At 35.9% G+C, this 19155-nt stretch overlaps 1 protein-coding gene and 1 pseudogene across 2 annotated transcripts in view; both read left to right on the forward strand.

Annotated features, from left to right (window-relative positions):
- Window positions 1–49, forward strand: part of LOC145278528 (U2 spliceosomal RNA) — a 134-nt pseudogene extending 85 nt beyond the window's left edge.
- Window positions 1–19155, forward strand: part of LOC145278040 (uncharacterized) — a 399772-nt gene that overhangs the window by 369542 nt on the left and 11075 nt on the right. For both annotated transcript variants that reach the window (XM_080130262.1, XM_080130261.1), the window contains exons 3-7: window positions 5286–5377; window positions 10089–10271; window positions 13853–14032; window positions 17007–17228; window positions 18349–18660. In XM_080130262.1, coding sequence (XP_079986388.1) covers window positions 5286–5377; window positions 10089–10271; window positions 13853–14032; window positions 17007–17228; window positions 18349–18660 — 989 coding nt within the window. The remainder of the gene's footprint in view (window positions 1–5285; window positions 5378–10088; window positions 10272–13852; window positions 14033–17006; window positions 17229–18348; window positions 18661–19155) is intronic.

Genomic DNA, 19155 nt, shown 5'->3' on the forward strand with positions numbered 1-19155 from the left:
GGAGGAGAAATCCTCCACGACTGAGACAATTTTTATTTTTGTACCTTTTCTCCACGTTAAAAAACGACCCTGGTGTCTAACTCTGTCCCGTGGGGAGGCATAGTAAATAGGTACAATTGTTCGCCATTAGTGGATGTTGACGTCACGTCACGTGACATGACTAAGCGTTTTTTTTTTTTAGTATGAATAACATTTTTTGTTTTAATTATAAAGTCTACACTTAATTTTATAGAAAATGATGTATATATAATAGAAAAAAAAAATTACTGGTTTTGTTGGATTCAAGTGGATCCCCCCCCCCTCCAGTTTAAGAGATAGCAGGTCACGTGGTAATATACAAAATGGCTAGCGTAAATATAAAGATCGGTTTTTTTATCGACGAATATTTTGAAAGCTGAATTTTTTTTTATTCCTGTACATTTTTTCCTGATATTTTTCGTTAAAACTCTTGTATAAATACTATTTTTAACCAGTTAAATACGTTGGAGACATTGTCATGGAGTTTAATAATCTCTAGAACAAAGCAGAAGAGAAATTACAAAAGTATCGGTAAAACAAAGTGTTTGTTTACATTTGTTCGCCATTACTGGATGTTGACGTCACGTCACGTGACATGACTAAGCGTTTTTGGATTATGTAATATTAACATTAAAATGACAGGTTTTTTTGGGGGCCCCCCTAGGAGATAAATGATCAGTTCACCCCCTTTTAATGGTCCGTTTGGTGTGGAATTTCGATATTTGTCATGCGGGTGATCAAGGTTCAATATGATACATAATTTGTCAACTTTGGTTGTGTCTGTCAAAAGTTTGAGCTGACGTCACGTCACGTGACACGTATTGAATAACGTTAAAATGACAGGTTTTTTGGGGGGCCCCCCTAGGAGAAAAACGATCAGTTGACCCCTTTCTACTGGTCCGTTTGACGTGAAATTTCGATATTTGTCATCCGGGTGATCAAGGTGCAATATGATACCAAATTTGTCAACTCTGGTTCCGTCTTTCAAAAGTTTTAGCGTTACAAACAAACATACATACATACATACATACATACATACATACACACCGATTTTTGCCTTTTATATATATAGATGGAGTCTGTAAACTTTTAAGAATTCGATAAACATTTAATATGACAGTAACAACCGGGACGAATTCACATAATTGTTTCTTCAAAAGAAGACATTACACAAAGTTATAGTTCATATAACATTTATTCACACACCGTGTCAATATTTTGGGGATTACAACGCTTTGACTTCACATTTTGATCTTGACTTCACCGGCTTCCACAGTGTATTCTCCCCGACTTCTCATAAAACCTGCGTCTATCTCTGCTCTATCATTATTTTCGTGGCAAATGGTCGACTAGGCTTTAATCTATGCTCTCCCCCAAAACATTCGCACCAAACACTCGTATGACTATAACCACTGTCAACAATTTCCCCTACACTCCATCCATGCTTAAAACTCTATACTGCAAGACGGGGGGGGGGTCACCATTATTTCACCCTAAATAAGGCACTGTGCCACTTTGACGTAAGGGGCTACTAATTGGAACCAAATTTACAGGGATACTATGTAGAAAGTTGAGCAGTGAGATGTTCGTTTACATTACATTTGAACTTCTGCATGTCAATAGAGTCAGGGGAGCAGCCACCTGGGAAGGAATTCCAAAGTCTAGCAGTTTGAGGGAAGTAATTATTTGAGTAGGTTTTCCGGCATTTGGGGATCTCTACTGTGTAGAGGTGAGATTGTACTGCTTGTCCGGTTAATCAGGTGTATTTACGTTGAGGGGGGTACAACTTTGAACTTCTGCATGTCAGTACAGTCAGGGAATTGATACAACTAGGCGAATGATTGTAAACCTTTGCATCTGGTATTGTGTGTCATGAAAAGAGATGAAAATTAGAAGTATGCCATAGCTTCTGTTTATCCGTATACACCTTCCCTTTATCCTCGATTGTAACAATATAAGATTAAATACTAAAACAAACTAATTTGATTTCTTTTTTATAAATACTATAATGACACATGTTCTTCGGAATTGTTTGAGCTATTCCCTGCTTCCTTTATTTCAGCTCGTTGACTCGTTGGTCTAACGGTCTTCAACAATTAATGTTCTTGTTTCAGTAGCTTCTTTACCAAAACTGCAGGCTTGTGGAACACTATTCTCATTAATTGGTTCACGCCTACTCATATACTTCTCCTGTCTTTGCAATAATCTTTCGTTATTGTTAGCTCCTTATATTGTACAAGGTAGAACGATAAAGTTGCTGCCCTAAAGAAAATAACACTACAGCTTTATTTTAAAACCTTTATTGAAAAAAATCAATTCAGGCTAATTTGATTATGACAGCTGACATCTATTTAATGTAGCCGCCTTCAGCCTCAATCATCGCCTCAATACAGATCCGGAACTGGGAATATGCCTTTTCCACAAGTGCCGGCGAGAGCTTGGCGAATACTCGGCAGATGGTGGCAATCAGGCTGGCTTTGGTGTTATGGGAGGTCATGTTGGTGATGTTCTCGTCATATGATCAAACGAAGTAATCCAGTGGGTTCAGGAGGGGGGGGGGTCAGTGAGAGAAGGGTGCAAAGTCGTAACACTCTGTCTGAAGCCAAGCCTGGGTCTCTTTGGACTTGTGGACCAGCGCCAAGTTCTGCTGCCACACCCAGAGTTTGCCAGAGCCTACTTGATTGCACCAGAGGATCACCACACTCTTCACCATATCCAGCTGATTTTGAAGATGTGAGGTTGGCATGATGTGGCCCTCACTGGAAACGACACCAAAGACCATAACCATAACTTGTTCTAGAATTACTGGATTTGGCGTTAAATAACCCAAAAAGGGTTGACATGCCATAAAATAAAACAAAACAAACTAACAAAACACCATGAATAAATATTTGAAAATATAAAGAATTTGAAGCATAAAAAACTTTATCCAAGATTACTGGATTCAGCATTAAATAACCTGAAAAGGGTTGATATGCCATAAAACAAAGACATCCAAGCCAAATATCATGAATAAATATTGGAAGATATTAAGAACTTAAAGCATAAAAAACTTTTTCTAAAATTACTGGATTTTTTTTTTTTTTTTTTTATAACAGTCACCACTTTGATAGAGTATGGCATAAAGGTTTACTTCCTAACATCTCCAGCTATAGTATCGCTGGAAATGTTTACTCAATTATTAAATCATTTCTCTCTCTGATAGGCTCCTAAGAGTAGTGATTGATGGGCAGAAATCAGAAGCTCTTAGTATTAATGCTGGAGTCCCTCAGGGGTCCATCCTGGCCCCAACTCTCTTCCTGATCTATATTAATGATCTCCCAAATCACATCCTTACATCATTCGTAGACATCTATGCTGATGACACTACTATCTATGGTAGCACATCTAAGACCGTAAACGACCAAGTTCTCTCTGATTCTCTCTCCTCTGATCTTGAGCAAGTGGTACAATGGGGAAAAAGGTGGCTTGTTACTCTTAATGCATCTAAAACCAAGCTTTTATCTTTACATCATCAACGCTCTGATCCCCATCTGGCATCAATTGAAATGAATAGCTCTCATCTTGGGGAGGCTTCATGTTTTGACAAGCTTCTGGGCTTGACCTTTACTCCTGATCTGAAATGGAACACATACATTAAATCCGTTGCCAAGGCCGCTGGAAAAATGGTGGGATCCTTTTATCGCTCCAGTAGATATCTCACTGCTGATGCAATTCTCTACCTATATAAGAGCCAGGTACGTCCAATGATCGAGTACTGTTGCCACATCTGGGCAGGAGCTGCTAGAAATGACTTATCCTGCCTTGATAGAGTTCAAAATAGACTTTGTAGCCTCATAGGGGATGTCCTTTTCTTTTTCCTGCAACCACTTTCTCACAGAAGAGATGTTGCGAGTTTGTCTCTGCTTTATTGTTATTTTCATGGTAAATGCTCGACTGAGCTCCAATCTATGGTCCCCCCTCACCAAACTTTCACAGGAAACACCCGTCTAGCAGAAAATACTATGAACAATTTCCCCCACTCTTTATCTGTGCCTAAACCTAAATGTAGGTTCCATGAACAAAGCTTCTTTCTTAGAACTGCACGCCTATGGAATTGTCTTCCGTTTTCCTGCTTTCCAGCTGACTACAATATGGTTGTGTTCAAGTCTAACGTAAACAAGTTTTTGATGAGCCGTTCCGTATAAGTTAACAAATTTACCGAATTTCCATTACTAACGATTACTATATTGTCCAATTTCTACTGTACACTCTTTAACCCTTATCCTCGAGTGGCCTCGTGACCTTGATAAGTGGTGATGCCTATGTAAAAAAAAACAAAAAAAACACTTATCATGGTCCAGAAGCCACTCGTTGATAAGGGTTAATGCATGTACGATAGTCTATGGGACAATATCATAGGAATCATTAATAATGGAAATTTGGTAAATTGAATTACTTGAAGAAAATGGCTGATCAAGAACTTGTTTACGTTGGACTTGAAGACGACTATACTGTAGTCAGCTAAAAAGCAGAGAAAAGGAAGAGAGTTACATAGGTGTGCAGTTCTAAAAAAGAAGCATTGTTCATGGAATTTACGTTTAGGTTTAGGCACAGATAAAGAGTGTGGGGAATTATTGATAGTTGTTTTAACTAGACAAGTGTTTTTCATGAAAATTTAGCTGGGTGGGGGCATAGATTGGAGCTCAGACGAGCACTTGCCATGAAAATAACAATATAGTAGAGACATGCCCGCAACGTCTCTTCTGTGGGGAAAGAGGTTATAAGGAAGAGAAAAGGACATCCGCTATTAGACTACGAAGTCTACTTTGAACACTGTGAAGGCATTAAGGTGATTCTAGCAGTTCCTGGCCAGATGTGGCAACAATACTCTATCCTTGGACGCACTTGGCTTTCATACAGGTAGAAAATTATATTGGTAGTGAGATATTTACTATTTTGTATTAAATAATCCCAAAAAGGTTGATATGCCATAAAACAAAAGAACAACCAAACTACATACCGGAATTAAACCAATAGACGATCACAAAGAAAATATACAAGATTCCTGATCTACTCAGGGAAAAAATTTTAAGAGATGATTTTTTTTTTTTTTCATTTCATTTCATGTGTATTTTTTCTTTTCATGTTTTTTTTTTTGTTTGTGTTTTTGTTTTCTCATGGATTTTTTATATAGATTTTTTTCATGGACTTTTTAAATTTATTTTAAATCATGTACACTTTTGATTTTTTTTTCATTAATTTTCTGTGTTTTAATTTTTTTGTAGCTCAGAACAATCTTAATGGGGAGGTTACACAAGGGCAAGAAATCATGTTAACCGATAATGAAAGTGAAGAAGAGGCAAAACCATTGAATTTAGTAAGTACAAGATGACCTGTGAGGTCACTGAATATTTTTTTTATTGCTTACGCCATCTGTATTGTTAGGCGTGTCAGATATAGATTGAAAGTCTTTTGTGTTATTTAGAATTCATCACAGCTACAAAGGTAATAGGAGCCATCCTTGCAGGCATTACTACTCTTTTTTGTGCACTACAGATAAATTAAGTTATCATTTCCCTTTCAATAAGGTTTTCCAGAGAAGTCATAAAGAATCAAATTTATTTTCAAATTAAACAACAAATTTTTATGATTCTAAAACCAAAATTTGATGGGTTTTCTTTTTCGATCATTTCGTAGCCAAAATAATTCTGTTTATGAACTACCTTTACAGAATTAGTTATTTAGAAAACTGAAAACCTCTATAAATAGTAAGTTTTTCAAAAAAAGAAATATTTTTTTAAGAATAATATTAGGAGTTGCTGTTCAATTAATGTAAGAACATGAATATTTAAAAAAAAAAAAAAAAGAAAATTACTACTACTACTACTACTACAACAAAATTTGATTGGGGGGGGGGTCTGTTCATTTTGTAGCCAAAATAATTCTGTTTATCAACTACCTTTTCAGAATTAGTTATTTAGAAAACTGAAAACCTCTATAAATAGTAAGTTTTTCAAAAAAAGAAATATTTTTTTAAGAATAATATTAGGAGTTGCTGTTCAATTAATGTAAGAACATGAATATTTAAAAAAAAAAAAAAAAAGAAAATTACTACTACTACTACTACTACTACTACTACTACAACAAAATTTGATTGGGGGGGGGGTCTGTTCATTTTGTAGCCAAAATAATTCTGTTTATCAACTACCTTTTCAGAATTAGTTATTTAGAAAACTGAAAAGCTCTATAAATAGTAAGTTTTTTAAAAAAAGAAACATTTTTTTTAAGAATAATATTAGGATTTGCTGTTCAAAGGAACATGAATATTTAAAAGAAAAAAGAAAATTACTACTACTACTACTACTATTATTATTATTATTAGATATATTCATCATCATCAGTTTAATGTGCTGAAAAACTTTTAGAAATTGATTTCCAAACTAACCTATCTCTGCCCAAGTCTTTCTTTATCGCTCTTTCTCTCATGTCCATCCTTATTACTTCCTGCCATGTTTTACTTTAGCTTTCTCCTGCCAACTGAACCTGCTACGTCAACTTTTTGATATCTTCTAACTCAAGAACTCAATCGTTCTTTCAATGTGGCAAAACCAACAAAGTCTCCTATTCTGCACACATCTTCCTGTACTGTTCAGATTTAATCTTCCTCTCAAGTCATCAGATCTAAGCCTTTCTTTAAGACTCTCATTACACATCCACCATACCGTTTTCATATCATTTCTCTCCATGCAACGCATGTCCTCAACCTTCACTGGTCTTGGTTCATTCACATACATCATCATACTGCATACACATGCCTGGTGAACACTTCTCTTGATCGATAGTCGTAACGTCCTGCTCGTTAGTAATGACAAATGTTCCATCTACTCCTAATTCTTGCAAACACATCAGCATCTGGTTTCATCCTGTGCTGCGATATTATCACCAAGGTGACAAAAAAACGTACAGGCAACTTCAAGTCTCACCATCCGAATATACTTTTTTTTTTTTTCACATCTCGGTTCTTATCTGTGGCAGGTAAGTTGAAGGAGAACATGTGTGGCGATAAGTATAAGAAATGCTGCCACCGCCATTAGTACTACTACTCGATGACTCTGTTCAGTCTCAAGAGACAATGGATACCCCCTGTAAGGGTAGCTGCGTGTGTAATTGTGAGGCAAGAGTTGCACAATCCCAACCATAACTCTTCTGAATCGGTACTGCTTTGGTCCAGTAGCAAGGAGAGGTCCAACACTGACTGGAAACAATGCTGAGATAAGCGGAGAGCATATTATATAGCACCTGGAATTCCCAAATGGTCAGCCATTTTAGTACTGACCAGGCTCAATGGTGCTTAACTTCAGTACTCCTACTACTAATATGGTAATAACACCAAATTGTACCTGTAAGTCATATATAAAAAAAACAACTGACAACAGACAACACATGTAAGAGTGGAAGACAATTTTATTGATACACGTGTATCTTGCTCGTGCCCAATATTCAAGTGTACCCTTTCAGTGTTTTCGGTGAAAAGACTCTGTTCCTGGTGAAGAGCTGGTAAGAGAGACAACTCTTATTTTTTTTTTATTTTTTTTTTTTTTTAAAGTTTATTGAGTTTTTGTTGCATTCAATCACTTCAGGAGAAGTCAAAAATTGTTTCTGGCGGGTCTTCCAATTATGTTATAGTGGTGTTCGATCACAGCGGGGTCACCAGTTTATGTGGTCAGATTCAAGAACGTTTTGTAATGCTTTACGAAGTGTTTCCACCAAGGTGACATGAATTCATTGTTTCCATTTAACTGCCTCTTCCTTATTTTCGTTTGCACTTTTTATTTACTTTTTTATTTCCGTCTTTAATTCGATTGGTCAAAAGGAAGAAAGGACAGAGAGGAAAATAAAGAAAAAAAAGGACGTTACAATTTGGTGTTATTAACATATTAGTAGTAGTAGCAGTGGTAGTATTTCTTGCCACCGGGGTTACTGTAAATTACTGACCATGCTTATAGGGACACTCTAAGTAGGGAGTTGAGCAGCAAGATGTCTGTTCACATTGCATTTAAATTTCTGCATGTTAGTACAGTCAAGGAAGCAGGATACAGGGAGGGAATTTCCATTGTCTTAAACATCTTGTGCAGAAATTGGTTACCTTAATCTACTTGTAATTTCGCTTATGTATCTGATATTTACAATTACAAAATAAATTGAGTTGCTCCCAACTCCCTTTTTACAAACTGAACAAAGGAATTTATGGTAGCCCCCTATGTCTCACTGGCAATGTGCCTTGTTTGGGTTAAAAATTTATGAAATAAAGATTTACAGTCTAACCCGGATACAAGAGACTTCTACAGCTATTTTATATCTTGGGTTCTTATATCCGGTTTACACTGTATATTAACACAGGGTGGTAACGGACATTTATGAAGTGGAACCTGCTATTTTCTTGTTGTAAAAGCTGCCCTTTCCATAATCTAAGCAGAGGAACTTTTTTCATTTTGGGAACTTTCCAATACTAGAACCACTGATCATCACGTGATAACATTTAGTCTCAGACTTTTAATTTCCATAGTATTCCTTTAAGTCTTAATACGTAGATGTTCCATTGTTTCACAGACAAGCACCAAGTTATAAGCATGCAGCATCTCTTTTGCACAACTTGTATGAAACGATTTTTTTCTAAGACATAAAATTTTTAAAAGGATGATAAAGTCAGATCTAAAAAAATTTTTTTTAAAAAGATGATTAAAAAAATGTATATAATAATACTTAATAGTAAAGCAAAGATTTGATTAAACTAGAATATATTGTGCTGGCCTGTACTTCATTCCTAATACATGATTGTAATGGTTGTATAAAATGGGAAAATGTGTCTTTCCAGCTTGTTACTGAGCTCAAAACAAAAAGCAAATGGCTGCTCCCATGTCTCTGCTATATCTATAGCGATCAAGGAAGATTACCACTGGTTACTGCTTATTCAGAGGAGATCATCCCTGGTTAGTTTAGATTTAGATTAGACTAGCCTGGGTGCTCAGTGTTGCCGGGGTGTTTGGTTTGGAGGCGTGTGTTGAGCACAAAAAAAAAGGGGGGGGTAGTAGGCAGGCTGGCTCGAACCCGTACTGAGAAGGAATAAAAAAAAAAGTGACATCTTTGCCGTTGCATCCATTGCCAAACTGGAAGTGGCGATGGTTTAATTTAAAGCTAGTCAATTGAAAAGAGGGCATCACTTTCAAAAATATCGGTGAAAAAAGCGACCCCTCCTTGTAGAAAAGTGCCCAGTTGAGGATTAAGGAATTAATGTTTTTAGCCAATTTTTCAATATTTGTTATCAGAAAGGTTGAGCTTCAAAACGATACAGCTCGTGAAAATCTGTTGTCTCTGTTGAAACATACATACATATATTTAAACAGACAGGTGGTATTTTTATATTAGATTAGACTAGAATATATTGTCCTTGCTCTGCTTCATATCTAAGACATGATATCCAGCATCTGGGGAGAGTTCAAAGATTGGTTACTCAGAAGGTGCAGGGTCTATTAGATCTGCCCTATGAAAGCCGAATGAAGAAATTGAACCTTTTTTCCCTTGAGCACTGATGCATAAGCGGTGATGTTATTTAGGCCTACAATCTCCTCAGTGGTCATTATGATATCCTTAGGGGTTTATTATTCACTCCTGCACCCGAAAAAGGTTAATGTGAACACTACAAGAAACTATTTTACCACTGGTTTTGATTGATTGAATCAGAAAAAAACGTGCCAACAATGCAACAATTGAAGGTGAATCCTCTTCTGTATAAATTTCTATCACCCTTTCTTTATATTTTGCCAAATAAATTGAATTTAATTGAATTAATGAATTTATTAGTTGTGGGGAGGTAACTGACATTTATGGAGCGGGATCTGCCATTTTCTTTTGGCATAATTTTACTGAAAATGTGCTAACATTTAAGGCAAGAATTGTTATTGTTGTTATCTTTATTTTGTTACCTGTACATTGCTGTTGTTGTTATCATTATTATTATTGTTGTTGTTGTTGTTATTGTTATTGTTATTATCATCTTAACTATCGTATCATTCTTCCATCTTCTATAGGTTACAGACAGCCATTCGTTTACGACGGCGGCTGCTGCTGCAACTACAGTCCAACCAACTGGGGGGATCACAACAACAGTCACTGCCCCAGGCACGCAGGCGATTCAACATATCATTCCACAATCCATATCTATGCCACCTACGGGCTTCATTATCCAGGGACAGTTTGGACAACAGGCTGTGGTCAGTTTTCACTCATCCCTCATCTTCTCCTTTTCCTCCCTCCAAATGCTTTATAATCTTTGTATAATATTTTTCTTCTTTTTTATTTGCTGATGAATTTCTGCCTATCATGGCTAAAAGTCATTTGAGGATAAAAGTGGATGAGATGGATAGATTGACAGTTGATGAATATTATGTGAATATTAAAAATGATGAATAGAATGAATAAAATTTGGTTACTTATGACAAATTACAATATAGTGCATATGGCAAAATTAGCAGCAGTTTTAGGATAGCTGACCAGTGAAAATATTAGCAGCAGCAGCCATCTTAGCACATATGCAAATTAAGCAAGTGTGCATGCGCTGACATCACAGGAAGGAGGAAAAAAAGTAAAAAGGACAGCTTGTGATCGAGAAAAGAAGCAAGTTGCATATCGGGGAAGATGGACGCTGGGTATGGTCTGCATTAAGTGGTAGAGAGACTTTTAAAAAAACACGTTATATGACTGTGACAACAATCATAGAAACAAGCGTCCAAGGGTGGCGCGGGTGACATTCAAACTCCAAACCTGACGAATAGGAAACAAAAAGTTACGCATGTACTCTTCCGATGGTGGGACGTGTGACTATAGTTTGTTTGTTTGCTATTTTTTTTAAATTTTCTTCCTTTGAAGATTGTAACGCTGGGTATGGAGCAGCCAAACCAGCTGCCAACATTGCCCTGCTTTTTATTGAAACCAACCGAGAGCTCTTTTTAGTATCCTCGTTGTTCCCTTAAGTGCAATTGTCTGGATCTCTTTTGCACTTACAAATGTGCTTTATGAAATGTCATGGAGTATCAATGGCACGCATGTGTTCAACTTCCAACTCAACAGATTTCTAAAACTGCCATATAGAAAAGATTTTTGCCTCACTCGGAGACATTTTGTACGTACAGTTAATTTGCGTGTCAGTTGGAAAAAAGAACGACAGATTTTTTTTTTTTTTCGTAGGGTCGATTTGTGTGTAAGTGGGAGCAAAGAATGATGGATTTATATTTTTATGCATGAAACGGTATTCAGCAATTTAAAATTTTAATTTGAACATTTCAATGGCAGCGCATTGTAAAAACACGTGTGTGTGCAAAAAAACTTTTGAAAGATAATGATATGCGTTATCGTTGGAAGAACCAAGAATAAATGCATTTCATTTTCACTTTTAAAAAATGCCAAGTTGGATTTTTATCTCTTTTCTTTTTTTGTTGCTTTGCGACAAAGTATCGGACAACATGTGGGTCCGAGTGGTTGAAAAGTAACGACACGGTTGAAATGTAACAGCCACGTTACGAAATGTGTTTCTTGCTTTTATTGTTTCGAAAGTCAGGATTCAATATTTTGATTGAAAATCATAACTGGAACCAGTTTAGTCTCAATGTTTTCTTTTTAATTTTTAATTTTTTGGACAGGTGTTTATTAACATTGTATTTAAAAATGACCATGTGGCATTCCTCAGGGAAGCAATAAATGGCAACATGTTCCACAGATGGGAAGTTCTTGGTATAGTTTTTTCTTAAGATTGTACCTATTTACTATGCCTCCCCACGGGACAGAGTTAGACACCAGGGTCGTTTTTTAACGTGGAGAAAAGGTACAAAAATAAAAAATTGTCTCAGTCGTGAAGGATTTCTCCTCCACCGAAAGAGAACAAGAAATGGAAGTGCAGCATCTGAAGAACAGATACTGCACTTTGATCTTTTTTCTTAAGATTGTAGTCATTATTTGTATATTAAATAAGCTTTGACCTGACACTATTAAATCTAATTTTAAGATCGAGGTCAATATTTAAACATTTTAATTTTTGTGTGTGACATTAGAAAACTTGAAAATGTCATGCTGAAATCTTACGGCATTGAAATTTAAAGTTTCAAAAAATGTTTTTCTGTCAACCTTTGTTTTCTTTTTTTCTTTTGATGTCGAATTTCTGCACCATAAAACCATTTAAAAAAAATTCTTTTTAGAAGCTAACATATAAAGTTATCTTGTTTCAAAATCAGACTTAAATAGCATTTAGTTGACTATTGTGATGGCATAGAGTGACTGAGGGATAATCGGCCATGATTATCATGCACTTGCTGCAAGGAAACAATGACCACACAAGGACATAACCCTAGAACCATATGATTACGAGGCAAGGTTAATTATGCGAAATAGATGCTGGAAATGGCTAAATGAACGAAGATAGATTTATTTTAGACGACGTGCATTTTTAATGGGTGTTGTTTATCTTTCATGTTGTTGGCAAAGAGACGAAACAAGAACTACTACTAATGATAAGAGATCATCTCATGCTATTAGTGAGATGAAAACACAAGGATTGCTACTACTGCTAAGGAGAGTGGAAGGTGGATTTTGGGTTTACTTTTGGCAGTCATGTAACTCTTGCTTCCCTTTTTTTGTCCTTTAGTCCTCACATTCCAGTAGCAATGTTTCTGACAAAGTGGGAAAAATTGCTGTTTTCTGAGTAAGAATCTATTCCATCTAACACTTATCATTGGCAAGTTTTTGATTTTGAAGCACTATTTTTTTTTTTTTTTTTTTTTTTTTTTAGCTCCTTACACCATGTCGCTTCATACATTGTCTGTAGCGATTTCCATAAAAAAGAAAAAGGGTTATCACTGTTGTTGACAAAAAGAATTACCTAACCAAACATATCTAAAGGTCCCTGGTTCGTTTGTGGGTTTTCGGCACTATAACAAAACACGCTTTTATTTTGATATAACAATAACTATGATGAGGAGCTCTGTTATTTTCATTAAAATTGGAAATATTTTCAAATTTTCACCAGCTATGCACAAATACTATGTCGTGGATGCCTTGGAAAAAATAAAGTCTAAGGGAGTAAATCTTGATAAAAATCTGGTTTGGAGCCCCGATAGACAGACGGTGAAGATCTGCAACATTTTTCCGGCAACTCCTGCAGTTGTACTGGCTCCAGCCATATTGGCTTGTCTGTCTGTCAGACTTTGTAATGCTGAGGGGGAGACTCTAGTAATTGGTCAAACCTATGTCTCCTTATCATCTGTCCAGGCCTGCATCTGAAGAGGTAACTCCAACTTTGAACTGTATAGCCACAGCAGATGCTGCAGTGCACCAGACAAGATACAGAACATCATTGTCTCACAAGACAGAAGGGTACCATCATCATCATCATCATCATCATCAACGGAACACATCTTTCATAACTAAGACTTTGCTTCATTTGTTATTGTTGTACCATGTTATTGACAATATAATAATATATTTAACTACAATTTATTTGTAAAATTACTTTGTCCAGCCCAGATGACCGCTAATATAAAACATTCTAGAATAATTTTTTAAAAGTAAAAATCAACAAGGAGAGTAACTTATTTTAAATTGAAGAATATAATAGGCGTTGTCTACCTTAAGTTTAAAAATCTGCACAAAAAAAATTAAAATTAAAAACTTACTTTTCAGTATCCTGAGTAATGCCAGGTAGATCTTGCCAGTTTTGAATAAATGCAACAAGTCAGCTACCAACATTCTTCAGAGTAATCCAAAAAAATATGTAAAAATAAGTGTTCTTTATTGTTGTTTTCAGATTCCTTTGTCAGCCAGTCTTGCGGCAGGTCTCCCGTTGTCCACTCAAGACTTACAGCAATTGCAACAACAAATCCAGCAGCAATTGCAGCTTCAACAGCAGCAACAAGCTGTGGCAGTGCAGGCAGCTTTAACACAACAACCGCAACAGACCTCAACAATATCATCAATAGTTACGCAGGTAAGAAAGGGAGGGAACTCTTCTGTTTTACTCATAGCTAAAAAATAGGATCAATTAGAGTTTTTGAGCACCCTATCAAATGCCTTAGGTATATTAAGAGTTATTACTCTAGAAACAAAACCTTCGTCAATCCTGTGTGATGTTACCGCTAACACATCAGCAGTTGATCTCTCAGAATAGGAACCATGTTGCTGAATTGGTTGACAACGTCTCTATTTATCATGACAGGAGGCTGATTGGTCTGTACTGAGATGCAGAAGATCTATCCCTCAGATTTTTAAATACTGGGCAGACTGTCAAGGTTTTCCAAGATGGTGGGAAGCATTTTATCTTAAGGCAGTAATTAAACAACTTTGTTAGTGTTGGAGCTAGTTCTGGTTGTAGCTTTTCGAGCACAATGATTGGGATTTTGTCAGAGCCAGTTACTTTGCTGGAATCAAGGTTCTTGATAAGATTGGAAACATCTCGAATAGATATGCGGATGTCATTCAGAGTATTGTCAGTCCTGGGAGGAAATTCAGTAGGTAGGTAGCCATTATCACACAAGGTGGAGTTTAATGTGAAGTTCTTGGTGAAGAGTTTAACTTTGCCGTCTGCTGAAGTAAGCACCTCAGGACGGTTAATGATGGTTGGGGTGGAAGTTACCCATCTGTTCAAAACCTTGGTTGTTATGCACCAAAACTTGGAACCTAGCATCTGCTCCATTGCTTTAGACTTAAGTTAGGTTAAAAGAGGCTCTTGCCTTTTCAGTAGTGGTTGCTAGCCGACCGCTTTAATTTGTGAACATCTGTTTTGTTTAAAGCAATTAAAATAGTGATTTCTAGAGATTCAGAGATTGGTTATTTGATTTAAGTTGAAGCTTTTTAAAGGGTATATAGCTATCTATGCCAAGTTAGCCAATCTGTCAAGTTGGATGCTAAAGAGGATACATCCTTTTTGAACAAACAGCATAGGAGTATATCCGATATGTACGTATGGAAATTTACAAATACAATTTTAAAATAGCCTTTCACACCCATAAAATCGATTTTTAATCAGTTACTTTTTCCAAATTACTGAATTTTAATTTTTCTTATTTATACATTTTCTTGAGGATTCTATTGTTAGCATTTGTTTCCCCTGATATCTTTCTAGTTAGAATTATTGCTACGTAGACATTGGGTACTTAAGGAAGGAGCATGTGAAGGTTGTCAACATCCTAAATGAAGAGTTTCTATGGAACAAACTTGACACACCTAGTGTTGTTAACCACTTAGCTAACTTCACCTCCCATCAAGATAGTAAAATGAGTCCAAAACTTCCAAGTTCTTCAGACTGTCCACAGAGAATTCAATGCAATTGAATGAGCATATTTTCCAAGGCAGGGGTTCCCAACCTAGGAGTGCAAGAAAAGTTTAGATAAAAAACAGAGTATTGACTAAATATTACTCTTTTGTGTTTTGTTTTCTTTTGGAATGTACTGAATTCTTGCTTTCATGTTAGGCTTAAGTATTGTTATTAAATGGCCATTAATAGATTTAATCCAACCATTTCAGAACGTCCAAGTTTGTTATCTAAGCTAAACGTGTTAAGAAATTATTTTTTAAGGTTTATTTCAATATTAATTCATGATTTGTTTCTTGGCTACATATGTAATTGGTTCCCCAAGAAAGGAGGGATTGAACCTAGTAATTAACTCCGGTTCATCTGTTTATTTGTTTGCATTTTTCTCAATAACCACTCCTCGTTTTTTTTTTTTTAATTTTGAACAAACATTAGTCATGATGGAAGTAAATGTTTGCCAGAACAGATTTTTGGGATAACTCTGGTTGCCTCCCCCCCCCCTCTACTAAAGGGCATTGTAGGTGTAAAAATGCCCCAAATCATTTGTTTGCACATTTTTCAATAACCACGCCTTGGATTTTTTTGGAAATTTTGAACAAACATTAGTCATGGTGAATGTAAATTTTTCACTCATGTAGGAGGACCCCACAAGCTCGTCATCTTTTCTTTGTAAATTATATTAAAGAATAAAGTTATGATTTTTTTTTTTTTTTTTTTTTTTTTTGATAAAATATTAATAAAAATTTTCCAAACTTATCCTTGAACACGATATAAATTTAAAAGGGGTGCAAGGTTTGAGGGATATTTCTTGAGGGATGCCGGCTAAAAACAAAGGTTGGGAACCACTGTTCTCAGGAAATAGTCTTTGATGAAACTTCTTTGCAGTCCAATACCAACAACTCACAAGCCTTCTAAGGACAACTCACTCAGGAGAAGAAACACTCTGAAATAATGACAATCCAGAATTCCCCCTATAAAATGAACATAAAAAGGATCTGTATGATGCATGTACCCATGACAAAATGAAAATATCATATTCCAAAAATTATGTAAATTAGTTTTATTTTTAGATAAGAAAATCAAATTTTATGAGTAACCGAGAAGTGACTGTCTTGTTTGCCATGTTGTAAACAATAGAAACAAGGAAGAAGGGAGATAACTCAACAATATTTCATAGTTGTTAGAATTTTTTTTTTTTTTTTTGTAATGCCTACAAATTTCCATTAATCGCTTTAAAAAATTTTTTTAATAAAAATAAAACTACTTGATCAATTTACATAATTTTTGGAATATGATTTTTTTGTTTCATCACTAGTATGTACATCATAGTGATTTTTCTTTTTTTTTGTTTTCTTAATATAGGAGGCATTCTGGACATAGACTGCTAGTTCTTATTAATCTGGGATCTTTTCTTGCTATTGGACTTAATCGATACCAGATCAGAAGTGCAGTTAGGCATTGTTCAATCCCGGCTTCACTATACACTCTTTATCACACCAGCATTATTTCGGGAACATTTCTGTAAATTATAATTGTTGTTTTTTGTCCCCCTCTCCTTTTTCATTTGAGAAATGCAAGAAAAGCGACAACTCCATATGAATTCCTCGTCTTTGAATACACGTTAAACGATGCTTTTCATTTTTGTTTTAAGACAAGTACCCAACAATCACAGCCGCAGCTACAGGTCTCTACCGTGCAGGCATGTCAAGCCAAGGCCCCAACCACCCAAGTCACATACACGACAACAGCAGCCTCAACAACACCGCAAGTCGTCACATCACCCCAACAAGCAACTCCTTTCCAACAATTTGTATTGGTCAATCCAGCGCAATTGCCTGCAAATTTACAACCACAGTTCATCTTACAAAACCAGGTGAGTCTTTTAAAAGTGTGAGTGTATGTTTCTCTAGACAAACAAATTCCTTGAAAGTGACCTAAACTTAACGGTGTCTGGCCTGCTTTCCAGCTGACTACGATATGGTCATCTTCAAGTCTAATGTAAACAAGTTCTTGCTGAGCCCTCACCTTAAATAATCAATAATCATACCAAATTCCCACTATTAACCTTGTTATATACAGTTTATTTAAATTAATTTAGAATTTTCCAACATTTCAGCTTTTTGGGTGAAAACAGAAGTATAGAATAGTGAACCTCATTTAATTCCAAGCAACATCAGATCTTCCTTCTAGCAAATGGCTAGAACTGCATCCACGATAAACTTTTTTGAACGTGTTGGCATGTCTTTGAAAAATTTATTTATTTTTGAAAATTTATAATTCTCAAAAACAAGTTAAACACAAGGCCCTTCAAAAGTGTGAGTGGGTAGGGGAAGGGGGGAGTCTATGGTCGTCCTTGTCACTGTACCCAAGATTTGTTTATCACTTTCCTTAATCCAAAATACATATACACAAAGAGTCATCCTCCTGAACATTCTCAAATCAATTTTTCTTTTAATATATACATGAATGAATCGTTCTTATTTACAATCATTTAATTTTATCATAGAGTGGAGGAAAGGGGAAAAAATAAAAATAAATGTTAGTAGGACCCTCCCAACTCTTTCTAAATGATAGACTGCCCATTGTTTTCCAGCTTGTTTAAAACCGAAAAATCTCTAGTTGAGTATAGTCTAGATGGACAAAGAAGAAAAGAAAGAATAGGGTAGGGGAGTTGGGGAGCAAGTTCTTGACGAGTCGCCCTCTTAAATAATCCAATTTACCAAATTTCCATAACTAACGATTACTTAGATATTGCCCCATTGACTACCGTGTACTCATTAACCTTTATTCTCGAGTGGCCTCTAGGCCTTGATAAATGGTGACTCCTTTGTAAAAAAAAAAACAAACAAAAAAAGTGGTATACTTCCAAAATGAATGCAGTTGGGGAGGGTCAGAGGTAACAAGAAAAAGTTGGGGTTGGGCACCTTGGAGGTTAAAGTCTCGTCTCTGATAGATTCAAAATGACAATGTATCTATTTTATTTCTATTCACAGGGAATCTCTATGATGACGACAGCTCTCAATACAACCCAACAGCAGCAGCAGCAGCAGGCGACTACAGCCATTGCAACACAACCTAACACAGCGGTGCCATCCATTGCACAGTCAGTGGCCCAGGTTGTGCAGACCCCCCAAATACAAACGGCCAGCACGCAGCCTGGTAGCAGTTCCCCACCAGTATCTGTCACAACAACTAATGCAGGGATTGGAACCATCTCGGCTTCTAACGCAACCACCCAAGAAAGGATCACATCATCAATTGTTGTGCCTGCATCTCCACAATCACAGGCAATTTTAGCCCTTCAGGTACAGTGACACAGATTTTTTTGGCATACAATTTTTAAAAAGTCAAAAGTATATTTTAAAATTATTATCTCAAATTATCTATATATATATCTATAAATATACTCAATTAATTTTTGATCTGAAAACTTGAAATTTGGTATATAGAATGTTAAGAATGAGTAGGTGTGAAAACACTTTTTAAAAATTGTGGCAAGCTGGCCTACTGGTTATCGTACTTGACTCACTGTCTCTAGGTTTTAGTTTTGATCTCAGCTCGAGTATTGTTTTTTTTTACTTACTGATGTGAACTATTTAGAAAAAAACGTAATACTTGCATACACACCTTGCTAGTATATCTATAAAAGTAAGAATGTGTGTGTGGGGTGCGGGGAGACAACTCTCAATCTATATACTTAATGAATCTTTGATCTACAAACTTAAAATTTGGTATATAGGATATTCAGACATGTGGAAAACAGTTTAATGGGTTTTCATCCGGAAAAAAAAGGCTGCTAC

Source organism: Euprymna scolopes, chromosome 6 (assembly GCF_053919585.1).
Source record: "Euprymna scolopes isolate OS-2025 chromosome 6, ASM5391958v1, whole genome shotgun sequence".
Classification (NCBI taxonomy): Eukaryota; Metazoa; Mollusca; class Cephalopoda; order Sepiida; family Sepiolidae; genus Euprymna; species Euprymna scolopes.